We start from the raw sequence: 13,961 nt of genomic DNA, 5'->3' as shown, positions 1-13,961 counted from the left end.
TGAGATCTTGGATTTTACAAATTCATGACTATCTGGTGGTTGTGGACCTCTACTATTGTTATTTGCTAATAAAGGTTTCCCCTGAAGAGTAAATAGAGATAATTTTTTTGGGAAGGCTTCTGATGGGCCACGTTTCCTTCATGCCCTACAGGATTCTTTGCTTCAATCCCCTGAAAATTCTAATAACTAGGATACAATGAACTGAAATTCCATCTCTCATCTTCAGATAAACTAAAACTTCATTCCTCTACACTTACCTCAAGTGAAGGCTCTTCGTTGGAATTGCTGCTGATACATGTAGTGTCTCTTGGATATGATTTTTTGGGAAGGAGTGGGAAGCATGGAAGACCAAACTTCAAGAACATATGGTGAGATGCCATGGGCTCTGACCCACTAACTCTTGCAGACATAATGATCGCTATAATATTTTTTTCATGCCGAAGTGAAAAGTTTGGTTGGAGGGAGGGTAGCTGCTCGCCACTTTTAGTAGATTCCAGGGAATGCTTCCTTTTTTACCCTTTCACCACTGTACAGGGATCTGGACTTTGCAGCTATGGCGGTTGCAACCATGGAGCAATCGTTAGTCAGAGGAACAGGCCGACAGAGGGAGAGTAAATTGTCAATACCAGAGGGACAGGACCAAGGTCAGACTCAAAAGTCAGGGACATAATTAACCGAAAAGCTTGTGTCAAAACCAGGAGGGCAGAACCAAAATCAGCAGGCAAGAGAAGGGTCAAATGCATTCCAAGATCAAGTTCAGGTACAAGGTATTCAGAAAAATCAGGAACAATGAACCAGCATCAGAATACTTCTAAATGAGGAGCTCCATTACAATGTGGTATATAATGATGGGTCTGCGGACCAGTGCAGCAACTGGACAATCAGGAAAAAAGGTGCATAATGTAAAGAGATAACAGCAAGGCTGCAATATGCTCTGCCCAGCAAAAACGGTTAACCATTTACTTGACGTTTTACTGGACGTTTGCATTGTCCAGCTGCAGAGGAGTATACCAGCGCCACTTGTTGAGACAGTGGCATCTGACAATAGAGAGACAGTGCAGAAGCAAGAACAAATAAGTACAATACAATTTGTAAAGTTTCTGTATTACGCATCAAGGGTAACCGAAAATAAAAAATGGTTTAGGATAATACAAATCCAGGCTTCAGAACCTATATATTGTATTTAACAGGAATACTTGGCAGTGAAAGGCGAAGCATAGATATACTGATAAATAGATTGTCATTTTTCCATAGCCCAATAATCGGTTGAATCATTTTTTATTTAGCAGCACACACCTCTGATTGTTTGCAGATGGTCTCCACAGGACCATGATAACAAACAAGATCATAGAGAACAGCAGGCGCCAAATAGCATCATCCACCCAGAGTTCCTGCCAATCCTGGCAAAAAAAAAAACAAAAAACGTATAAATAATCCACAGTATTCATCTGCATGAACAATCAATACATACACTGAGGATAACATAGCATTAGTTAAAGCAGCATTAAACCACAGCAATTACTGTATTTCTCAGACTGTAAGACATCAAAAATGTGGAGGGAGGTGGTTGAGCAGCAGCAGTGGAGCAGCAAGTCATAGGAGGCAGTAGCCGGCGACTGCAGCTTACTCCCATGCCCGCTGCTAAAGAGAAGTGAATATTCACTGTATTCCATGCCTAGTGGAATAGTGATTCCCTTTAGTAGCGGCACACGTGACCGCCTGGCAGCTGCAGGAAGCCGGCTGCTTATACTGTGCGTGCTACTAAAGAGCAATGAATACTCACTGCCCTCCACGCACATAGTCCCAGCGTGGGGAGCAGCAAGCACTCCAGCAGTTCTCCTTCAGCTTGTAAGCAGCACATGATGTCCCTGCCATGCGCTGCTTACAAGCATAAAGCAGCTGCTGGCACCGGAACAAGACATTGTAAGGGAGCGGAGAAAGATAAGTGTGAAGATTTTTTTTTTTTTTTTTTTATGTATTCCTGATAGGGTCCTGCATACCAGGATGGGGATGGAGGACAGTCATACCGGGAAAAGGATGGGGCCATGCATACCAGGAGAGAGACGGGCCCTGCATACCAGGATGGGGATGGGTGCCAATCATACTAGGATATGGATGGGGGCCAATCATACTAGGAAAAGGATGGTGGCCCTATCTACCAGGGGATAAGTATGCGGGCCCCGCATACCAGGACGGAGCTGGGCACCCTCCATACCAGGATAGGGATGAAGGGGCCATTCCTACTAGGCTAAGGATAAGGGGGACAAGTCTACCAGGATAGGGATGTGGAGGCCATGCATTCCAGGATAAGGATGAAGATGCCCATGCATGCCAGGATAAGGATGAAGGGGCCATGCATGCCAGGATAGAGATGAGGGGGGCATGCATGCCAGGATAGAGATATGGGGGGCTATGAATACCCAGATGGGGATGAGGGGACCATGCATACCAGGATGGGGATGAGGGGACCATGCATACCAGGATTGGGATGAGGGGACCATGCATACCAGGATTGGGATGAGGGGACCATATTTACCAGGGTTGGGGATATTAAGCACAGAATTGACCACATTTTTTGCTTCAATTTTTTCCCCTAATTTCCTCCTCTAAAACCTAAGGGCATCTTATGGTCCGGTGCATCTTGTAGTCCGAAAAATACGGTAATGCAACGTATGAATGTGTGTCCACCAGAGTAGCAAAACTGGCAGCTCGGGTGAAACAGTTTTAGGGTATAAGGAACACGACGTACTATTGACAAAGGAAACCTTAATCTCAGTCAGTAATTTATGCATACATTTCCAGAAGAAAAAAGAGAAGAATTGGATAATTTTGTTTATTTTTCCACATTAGGATCGTAGCTTTATGAGGAACTTAAGAATTCACTACAACAGATGTGTCAGAAGCGCTAACAGGTCCTCTGTAACAGGAAATGCAATGACAGTGATTTCACAAGCATGTCCAAAGCCTACATTTTTTTTATCTGCAAATAGTAAGATTACTCATGGCAAAACTTACCGACTGACAGTCTACAAGGCGGAACTTCATAGTGGTCCAGATAATGAAAACAATTGACGCTACAAGAGAAAGAATTGAACATTTTGATACCTTTTGTGCACTTGGATTTAGTTATACATCATAATAATTAGACCACGGTTTACTCGTCTCCAGCTCGATTCTTGGAGTTAGAGGAACAGAGCACTACCTATGTGCTGCAATCATTTCCATGATTCCCCATGCACAGCTATGTACTCAGCCAGGAACTGTGCAGGTAATGAAAGCCTGGCTCCAATCATCTGATGAATGGCACCATTTTTTGAAAGATCTCTGCCCTTTTGGAACCCTTCCTGAGCTAGAATAGGGATCATTATAAAACATGGAAATAAGTCATACACCAGTGCCTCACCGCTGCACGCCTGTGGTCCCCATCCTCCAGACATTGGCCTCAGCGGTCACGTGTGTGTATCCACTGAAGCCGAAGACTGGCTACTGTGACCTTGTGACTATTGGAAGGGACTTTATCATTTCCTGTCCCGAAAAGAAAAAATAATTTTGTGGTAACACTTGCTTCTTTAACAACAATGCATACTCTCTCAAATTTTTAAAAGTCCTGGAAAATCCCTTTAAGCCAAATTAAGGGGTTGGCCTAGCTGACTAAACTCTGGATGGAGCAGCACAGCTACATTTATTGGGGTTTTCAACTACTTTGATGACCCATCATGGATCAGTGGCAGCCCTACACCCAAGAGCCACATTGATCAGTTTGCGTGCAGAGCCGTCACTGTAAGTTCAGTCACACTGTTTAGAGCCCAAAGCAGTGTGCTGCACATAAGCTCCTATTCACACAATTAGCGGCTGATCTGCCATACTTGGCAGGCACGACAACAAAATGAACAGAACTATGCTGCTTAGCTTCAATGTAAACATAGGTCCACCACCAGAGATCAGAACAGCTGGTGGGGGTGCTGGTCCACCACCAGAGATCAGAACAGCTGGTGGGGGTGCTGGGTATTACATTTCTACAGATCTGATATTGATGACCATTCTGAAGGATAACCTCTTTAAAAGGGGTTGTCTGGTCTTGAAGCTCAAGTCCACAGCTACTATGTGACTGCACTGTGAACCCTCACAGCGCGCACAGTGCATGCTGTCAGGATTCTCCAGTTCCAGTGTCGGAAGCGGGCAGACATGCGACCGCAAGTAATGCAATTTGTCTAGACGTGTCCGGCCTCACTCAATTGACTTGTATTGCGTGTGGCCGCGCATGTCTATTCAGCATGTATGCAAATTGCATACTTGCGTTAATGTGCAAGCCAGTTCCTGGCACCAGAAAATCCCCACATTGTGCACTGTGAAGCTTCACAAATCTGCAAACTTGTAACCCGAGGCAAGATAGCCTCAAATTAATATATTGGTGTCAGAGCTTACATTTTTAAAAGCCACGTTATGTTTTTTTTAGAATGGAAACAGCAGCCAAGCTTAGTTATTTACCATCAGAGAGCAACAAAAAAAAAAAAATATAAGAAGTGAGAAAACGAAACGTTTTTACAACTTTGAGACTTGACTAAATAACGTGTACACAATATATAATAAACTCTGGTAATTTCTGCACTATGATGGAAAGCGCGGTTTTACCATGGTTATTGAACAATCTGGAGCAATATACATCGTATACACATACCTACTACTGCCAGGATAAGGGTGTTTGTAAAGTGTCTGTACAGAGAGAGCTTGACCACGTTTCTCCGCAGCGTCAGCAGCTTCATTGTCTGAGTTAGGCTTATGAAGATGTGGCAATGGGTTAAGGAAATGCAGGAACATTCAAGATAGTAAAAAATTGTTCTACAGATTCAAACTTTGGACATACTGTACGTAGGCAATATGGCTTTCTTTGCATAAATGTTTACAACCCAACTGAAGGTTGATTTCTCCTATGTAAAACAATATACCAGGAGCCTGCAGCAGGGCTGTGACAGCTTTTCTTAGGAAATCCTTTTTTGGGCTTGATTACAATATTGTGATCATGTAGTGATGAGCTAATGTGCTAGGATAAGGTGTTAGCCGAGTATGCTCCGGTGCTAACCGAGTGTCTTCGACGTGCTCAATAATATGTTCGGGTCTCCGCAGCTGCTCGACAGCCACAACACGTGCAGGGATTGGTTGTTTGTTAGGCAATCCCTGCATGTGTTGCGGCTGTCGAGCATATGTGAGACATGCAACCAACCGCGGGGACTCGAACATATTATTCGAGCACAAGGAAGACACCCTGACATCACCCAAGCATACTCATATAACACCTTATCAGAGCACATTAGCTCATCACTAGTAGTGACACCTACAGACCTTTGGGACCCTCATTCTTGGGAATGATGGGGGATTCATCGGTCAAATACGTTGCATACCTTAATGTTAATTTGTAGGCCCTGTCATACACAAGCCTACTCTGTGCTCCTGTACAGCTTAGGGACACCGACATAAATGTATTTTCAGTATACACCAAAGAAGCACTTACCATGTACCCAATATATGTTGGGCTGGTAAATGCGGCTATCATGTGAATGTGGCTTCAGAAACCTCATCCATATGTAGAAAAAAAATGTATAGAAATCAAAGCAAAAAAATACGGTAAATGCAAGAACACACTTGGAGTTTTATGAAACGGTCTAAAACTGTCTATTGCCCAAAGCAACCAATCACAGTACAGCTTTCTTTGCCTGTTCTGCTCTTGAAAAATGAAATCTGTATTGTGATTGGTTTCCATGTGCAAAAAGGAAATTTCTTTATACATTAAAAGGGGGATCTGGCAGCAGGTTTTTGGTACCTCATCTGAGAGCAGTATAATGTAGGAAAAGAGACCCCGATTCCATCGATATATCACTTAGTTTACTGGGTGCAGCAGTTGTGACAGAGATTTTAGATGTAGAAGAGCTCAGAAAGCTGCCCTCACCCACAACTTTCTATGTACATAGTATATAGACAGATAGCTGCTAATCAGAGGAGGGTGTGGTCAGACCAGTGCTCACTTAGGCACCAGTCCAGGAAGTGAATCTCCTGCAGATAAAACACTCGTATTGAAATAACAGAACATAGCCCAATAAGTGACATCCCTGAAAACACTGTCTCAGCCCCTACTTCATGCTGCCCTCAGATTACATAGCAAAAACCCACAGATATATTCCCTTTAAATGCATATATTTGAAGCTAAAATTCATTTCTGAAATTTGATTTTATTTTTATTTAACAAAAATAAACAAGATGCTCAACGGTTACTGTCAATCTGAGCTCACTGATGAATTGTCAGTTAATCCATTTTGCAGCCAGCAGTAGACTGTGCGACAAAAAGGCTAGAAAAGTTAAACAGTGCAATTTTTTAAACGAAACTATTACAAAATTATTTTAATCCAAAAGACTTAAATACATGTATGAAAAAACCTTTAATAGAAAATTATAAAGTTAAAAAAAAAAACTGGAATAAAGTCCCAGCAGTTTGAGAGACCACCTTTTCATCCACGCTTTCTTACAGCCTTTACAAAACTAACCTCAAACTGCAAAATAATTGCGAAAAAAAACAAAGAAAAACAACCTAGGGATACAAAACAAACACCAAGGGAAGGATATCCACCAGCACAAGGCAGTATCAAGAAAAGCCAGAGGAATGAAAGCCAAGGAGGAAAGATCAGACTGCGCCTAAATGTGGAGCAAAACAGTGAGAAAAAGAAAACCATGTGGACACCCTAAACTCTTTTATGGTTGGAAAAGATGAAGGATCCGCAATAAAGAAGCAGTTTAACAGTGTAAATCACAAACTGAGCAGAAGCTTTGCTTAAGAGCATGTAAAAAAAAAAAAGAAAAAAAAAAAAAAGTGAATTCACGAAAAAACAGCAAGAGAAAAAGTGTCGGTGATCAAATGAAACTTGCATACATAGAAATATACTGTATAGCTAAAAGACAGATGAGAGATGTACTCCGTTAGGCTGGTTTCACATTAGCGTTGAAACAACGCTGCGCACTGCGTCGGTAAGCCCCGCCCCGATCCGGCTCCCTGCCCGCCCCATCCGGGATCACCGCCTACTTTCGCATTTGCACGCATGCGATCGGCGCACCCTATCTTTAGCATAGGGTGCGCAGATCATGCGCTGCCAGTGTGAAAGTAGCGTGCTGCGCACTTTTGACGGTGCGCCGTGCGCGCCGAAATGCAACGTGTTGCATATCGGCGCGCACCGTCAAAAGTGCGCAGCACGCTACTTTCACACTGGCAGCGCATGATCTGCGCACCCTATGCTAAAGATAGGGTGCGCCGATCGCATGCGTGCAAATGCGAAAGTAGGCGGTGATCCCGGATGGGGCGGGGCTTACCGACGCAGTGCGCAGCGTTGTTTCAACGCTAATGAGAAACCAGCCTTAGGCAACCTAAGCGGCCTATATTTTTGCATCTCATCATATACTTAGTCTATCCCCTAGGGTACAATATTGTGCAAAAGTTTTAGGCAGGTGTAGAAAAAATGCTTTAGGGTATGTGCCCACGCTGCGGATTGGGGTGCGGATTTGGCCGCGCGGATTTTGTAAAATCCGCAGGTAAATCTGCAGGTCAAAAGACCTGCGGTTTTACCTGCGGATTAGCCTGCGGTTTTTCATCTCCACAATGGAGGAGATGGCAAACCGCAGCGGAATCCGCAGCGTGTGCACACACCCTTAAAGTAAGAATGATTTCACAAACAGAAGTCGTTCATTTTTATCAACTGACAAAATGCAAAGAGAACGAACAAAAGGAAAGTCTAAAATTCAATCTTTGGTGTGGTGGACCTGTGCCTTAAAAAACAGCACCAAAGCATGGATTCTTCTAGATATATTTGCTCAAAGATAGGGATTGTGTATGATTATAGTCAGGTGTACAAGTAACCGGTTCTACCAAACAAGTCATAATGATCATATTTGTGTGTTAGATAAAATGTGGTCATTGACTGAAACAGAAAAAGCTGTGAAGGAGACTTACAACTGGATGAGGAACAGCCAAGGTAAGGTTACAAAACAAAGGTGCTACCAAGGTGAGGTTATAAAAGACATTTCATGTCACAGGTCATACACCATGGCAAGACTAAGCACAGCAACAAGACACAAGGTAGCTATACTGCATCCGCAAGGTATCTCCCAGGCAAAGATTTCAAAGCAGACTGGGGTTTCAGGCCGTTCAATTTTTATTGAAGCACAACCAAGAAATTGGCAACCTTAAAAACCATAGACAAAGGCCAAGGAAACAGTACAGAAAAAAAAAAAAAAAACACATCATACTTACTTCCCATCAAAATCAGAAGATATACAGCACTGTCATCAGCTCAGAACAGGCAGCAATCAGGAGCACCCTGCTACACCCAGAATAGTCTGGCCAGAAGTGGTATTCACAGAAGAATTGCAGACAAAATGCCATAGCTTTGACATGGAAATTAGACCAAGCGACTCAACTATGCACAATAGCATAGGAACTAGGGAGCAGAAACATGGCAGCAGCAGTTCTGGATTAATGAGTCAATTTCAAATATTGGGCTGTAATACAAAGACGCTTGTTTGCCAAAAGGCTGGAGAGCAGCACAATAATGAGGGTCTGCAGGCAAAAGTAAAGCAAAATTGACTCTTCCTTGGGGGGCGCATTTCAGATAATGGTCAGGATTAATGGTGTTCACAATGCTGAGAACTACATTGCCAACATCGAGTCTGTCTGTGAATCTTTACAAGAAGAGAAAAAGGATTGGAACAGGTTGCATCCACAGAAGATCTGTAGTTAGTTCTCTAAGATGTTTGGAACAGCCATTGAAGAGTGCCTTCAAAAACTATGTGCACGTACAAGTGTACCTATATGAACTGATGCTGTTTTGAACTTAGGCACAGGTCGGTCACACCAAATATTGATTTGAATTTCTCTTTTAAACATTCATTTTGCATTTTGTTAATTGATTAAAAAAAACACATTAATATATCTACTGCTGAAAGCATTTTTACTTTTGCACATTTTTTTTTTTTAATAACTGTCTTAAACTTTTGCTGTATGATGTAAATAAGTAATCTTAATATAGATCTTTGTGGAGAAAGAGAAAAAAAGCAGGATGGCACTCACCGTTCATGTGAATCAAATCAGGACCTGTTGAAGCGTATTGAGCGTGAAACGGCTGTTGTCCGTCTTCCAGCACATTGCTCCCGTGCCTATGCCGATGCCTTGTGTATGTGAAATAAAGTGATTTGATTCACATGAACGGTGAGTGCCATCCTGCTTTTTCTCTTTCTCCACAACGAAATGTTCTGTTTTTTCAATATGGGATTGAGCACCCGTTACAAGTGGGATTAAGGTGTTTTTTATTAATGTGAAAAATATATGTGCAGACATTCAGGGTATTTTTCCACACAACGGTGCCGGATATCTATTTTTTTAATAAAGATCTTATTTACGGACATCTTATTTTTAGACAGTGTAAACTTAAGTCTAGGCAGACTTGAATATGCTAGACTTAACAAACGGCAAGAGCCAATGATAAATTTGGCACATTTTAAGACTTACTAGTCTAAGTTTACACCATCTACTACTTGGCTTACTTTGTGCCAGAAAGTAGCGACAAATCTTTGGCACGCTGTGTCTCACCTAAGGCATGTACTAACAATGCCGCTTTGCAGTCATGCTACACCACCTCATCGGAAAAGGCACAGAAAGTCTAAAATACATACCGTAATTACTATGGTGCAAGTCATTAATAACCGCCTTCTCTCGCACCATCCATTGACATGTCACAAGCAGCAAAAACTTTTTACCAATTACGGTAGTCAATAAGTCAGTTTCCTCTTCCATGCCATTGGGGGACACAGAACCTTGGTACATTCCAGAACGTACCCCTTTGACCAATAATATTTTGTTACTTGAATAATTTTTGAACTGAAAAAATCAAATAAAAAAGCAGGTGAGGGGGCCTGTGCTGCAGGCTAGGAGGGGCCCTGAGCAGCTGGAAAGGCGGGTGAATGGGTTGAGTCAAGCTGTGTCAAAGGCAGCACCTACTTGGATAGACAAAACAGCAAGGTTCACAGAGATGGCTACAGCAACTGAGGAGAAGACAGAAGGAGTTGCTGGTACACACACCAGAGAAATGAAGGGTTTCCCTGAGAAGAGGTCATGAGACCGAGCTGTCCTTTGAACGCAAGTATGCGACATATGCACTTGCAGCCGCATTCCGACTAGACATGCGTAGCCTCTCTCAATACAAGGGAGATGAGCATAGCCACGCAAGTATAGTCAAAATGCTGCTGGAGTATGCATATCCCATGCTTGCAGTCAAATGACTGCCAGCTCCCGACACCAGAGAATCCTCACTGCACATGCTGTGAGGATTAACAAGTCTGCAGTCACAGAGTTACTGCACACTTTTGTGAAAAGTCTGGACAACCACTTTAGGCTGACCTGTGTCACGTTTTCTAGCGACAGGGCAAGCAACAGACATTAGGCCACACTATTCTGCCTCCTGAAGTAGGATAACAGTGTGATTATTAATCTCTGCATTCCTATTATAAAGGGGAAGGTAAAATAAAAAGATGCATCTGCTAAGAAGGAATGTCTGCGACCTATGGCCACTAAACTGATCATCTCAGCGGCACCAGGAGGAATGAGCAAACAACTACATGGAGGTCTCCTCCTAGAGGCAGCTAGCTATGTCCAAGGTCCTGTGTTCAACAATGGCACAGAAATTTAGGTTCATTCATTTCACGAGCCAAAATCATAGAAGGAAAAGAACAGTAGGAATGGTCTTTAAGGAGAGCATGCGTTCTTAAAGTGTAACACTAATTTATTAAGTAGAAAGTGATAAAATGGTGAAGAAATTAAACTGTTCGTAGCAGAAGGCTTTATTTTTCCGTCTCTCACTTATTTCTAAGAGAGACATTTTTTAAGGCATTTTCTTGCTTTTATAAATCCGACAAAAATAACTCCAACTTTCTTAGACTGGCCTAGAAACACAAGATGAGTCAATGTCTCTTCAGGTGAAGTCCCATTTTGGATAAGATTTGTCCAATGGTTCAAACACAAAACCGGTAACCCTTAAAAGTAGTGGCCTCTTTCAGCAACAATGCATCCTTACACATTGCAAAGAGTGGTCAGGAATGTGTCAAATCAATGTTTTGGGTCGGCCTCCAAATTCTATAAATCTTATTTGGATTCAGCATCTAGTAATACTGAAAACGAAAAGTCTGATCCATGAAGGCTCCACTTCACAACTTCCAGAACTTGAAGCATAAGGACACCTTTGGGGGCTCTCTTTTTACATAAATGCATTTATTGTTAGGGTATGTGCACACGGTGCGGATTCTGCTGCGGGTCCGCAGCAGATTCTGCAGTGTTGTACAGTAATTTCCTATGGAAATTAAAAAACGCTGTGCACATGCTGCGGATTTTTCCGCACGGTTTTGCTGCGGTTTACAATCCGCAGCATGTCAATTGTTTGGTGCAGAAACGCTGCAGTTTTACACCTCATCCATTATGAGGTGTAAAACCGCAGGAAAAAACGCAGATAAACTGCAGTACTTTTGTCCTGCGGTTTTCTCTACAAAATCCGCACACCAAGAAAATTACGTGTGCACATACCCTTAGCTTTTCTAAAAGTGCTGCTTTGATCGGCCTCTACAGCTTTCAGGTATCTCAGTACATAGCAAGCTGCAGATTTCAATCACAGTAAGGCTGGTTTCACATTTGCGTTAAAACAACGCTGCGCCCTGCGTCGTTAAGCCCCGCCCCGAGCCGGCTCCCTGCCCGCCCCATCCGGGATCACCGCCTACTTTCGCATTTGCACACATGCGATCGGCGCACCCTATCTTTAGCATAGGGTGCGCAGATCATGCGCTGCCAGTGTGAAAGTAGCGTGCTGCGCACTTTTGACGGTGCGCCGTGCGCGCCGAAATGCAGCATGTTGCATTTCGGCGCGCACGGCGCACCGTCAAAAGTGCGCAGCACGCTACTTTCACACTGGCAGCGCATGATCTGCGCACCCTATGCTAAAGATAGGGTGCGCCGATCGCATGCGTGCAAATGCGAAAGTAGGCGGTGATCCCGGATGGGGCAGGCAGGGAGCCGGCTCGGGGCGGGGCTTAACGACGCAGGGCGCAGCGTTGTTTTAACGCAAATGTGAAACCAGCCTAAAATCCATCAGAGATCTTGTCTGACAGATCACGACTAAACCGAACTGAAAGTTCAACAGCAGATATAGGCAAGTTAATAAATTGGAGTCACTACAATCCTAGTACACAAAATCTAAAAGGATATCCAAAAGAGAATACAGGCATCAATAAATGACAGGCTCAGGTTTACAATGAGTGCTATGGTATAGCCGTAATGCTGGAGCAGAGAGAGGCAGATCACATGGTGTTAATGGCATGGGCTAGGCTACATGCAGATGGTAGTGATTACAAAGCACACGTCACATAGTACACACACTGTATATTAGAAGCAAATTTGAATAAAATCCTTTTCTCTGAGACGCTCATTGAGGGACACAGGTACTGTGGGTGTATACTACTGCCGTCTGGAGGCTGACACTAAGTATACAAAAAAAAAGTTAGCTCCTCCTCCGCCGCATACACCCTCGCCCCGATTGCGGGCGGAAACCAGTTTAGTGCAACAGCAGTAGGAGAACACAGAACAAATTAGCCTTACGCAGAATACCATATGTCTGAAAAAGGACTGCCCTACTCTTAAAAAGGAATTATACTAATTAAATAAATAAGAGCCAACTGGCTCATAGGGTGGGTGCTGTGTCCCCCAATGAGCGTCTCGGAGAAAAGGATTTTACGGTGAGTACTCACAAAAATCCATGTTTCTCCTTCGTCTCATTGGGGGACACAGGTACTGTGGGACGTCCTAAAGCAGTCCCTGGGTGGGAAGTCAACTCACCGATCCAAGCCGTATGCCTGCCTGTCTAAAGGTGCGCCACTGCTGCTTGGAGAATTTTTCTACCCAGGCTCGCATCTGACGAAGCCTGAGTATGCACATTGTAATGCTTAGAAAAAGTATGCAGGGCAGGTTGCCGCCTTGCATACCTGCTCTGCCGAAGCCTGGTGCCGAAGCGCCCAAGAGGCGCCCACTGCCCGAGTAGAGTGCACACCTATCCCTGTTGGAATCGGTGTGCCTCTAATACGGTAAGCCTCTTGAATAGTTAAGACGAATCCATCTGGCTATGGTCGACCTTGAGGCTGCGAGCCCCTTTCTGCACCCTTCGGGGATCACAAACAGCGAGTCTGTCTGGCGAAAAGGTGCCGTCCTTGACACATACCTCCCTCCTGAGCACTTTCACTAGGTCCAACGTGTGGAGCGCCCTTTCCACCCTATGCACTGGCGCTGGACAAAATGAAGGCAGAACAATGTCCTCATTAATGTGGAAAGATGACACGACCTTCGGCAGAAAGGGAGGAGCTGGTCTAAGGACTACCTTATCCTTGTAAAAAGTCAGGAACGGTGCTCTACAAGATAGGGCTGCCAACTCCGAGACCCGCCTAATGGAAGTTATGGCTACCAAGAATACGACCTTCCTGGAAAGATATGATACTGAAATTTCTTGAAACGGTTCAAAAGGAGCCTCCTGCAGGACACTCAGGACCAGGTTAAGGTCCCAGGCGTCTATGGGCGCTCTAAAGGGGGGCATCAAATGAGACCCCCTGAACGAACGTCTTGACCTGCATATTAGTAGCGATCCTTCGCTGGAAGAGGACAGACAAGGCCGATATCTGCCTCCTAAGGGAACTCGGGGCCAATCCTGCGTCTAGGCCTGACTGAAGAAAAGCCAGGATGTTGGGAACCGAGAAGGACAGTGGCGCAACCTCGTGCTCTCGACACCAACGAAAGAAAACCTTCCAAGTGTTATGGTAAATTCTCGCCGAGGTAGGCTTCCTGGCGTTAACCATTGTAGCAACCACTTCACGCCCAAACCCCGCCTGGGTCAGAATCC

General features: G+C 44.0%; 1 protein-coding gene across 2 annotated transcripts in view; it reads right to left on the bottom strand.

Moving 5' to 3' along the window:
- TMEM87A (transmembrane protein 87A) overlaps positions 1 to 13,961 on the bottom strand; it is a 132,075-nt gene that overhangs the window by 18,431 nt on the left and 99,683 nt on the right. Inside the window, exons 12-15 of one of the 2 annotated variants that reach the window (XM_073577853.1) lie at positions 6,616 to 6,684; positions 4,679 to 4,787; positions 3,016 to 3,074; positions 1,297 to 1,400 (exon numbers count right to left, since the gene is read on the bottom strand). In XM_073577853.1, coding sequence (XP_073433954.1) covers positions 1,297 to 1,400; positions 3,016 to 3,074; positions 4,679 to 4,787; positions 6,616 to 6,684 — 341 coding nt within the window. Of the gene's footprint in view, positions 1 to 1,296; positions 1,401 to 3,015; positions 3,075 to 4,678; positions 4,788 to 6,615; positions 6,685 to 12,283; positions 12,356 to 13,961 lie in introns of both variants that reach the window. The other variant, XM_073577851.1, reaches the window with a different exon arrangement.

Source organism: Dendrobates tinctorius, unplaced genomic scaffold (genome assembly GCF_039654945.1).
Source record: "Dendrobates tinctorius isolate UK_male_01 unplaced genomic scaffold, ASM3965494v1 ptg000057l, whole genome shotgun sequence".
NCBI classification, from domain to species: domain Eukaryota; kingdom Metazoa; phylum Chordata; class Amphibia; order Anura; family Dendrobatidae; genus Dendrobates; species Dendrobates tinctorius.
The sequence above is the reverse complement of the archived record's forward strand: the minus strand, read 5'-3'. Positions and strand labels throughout refer to the sequence as shown.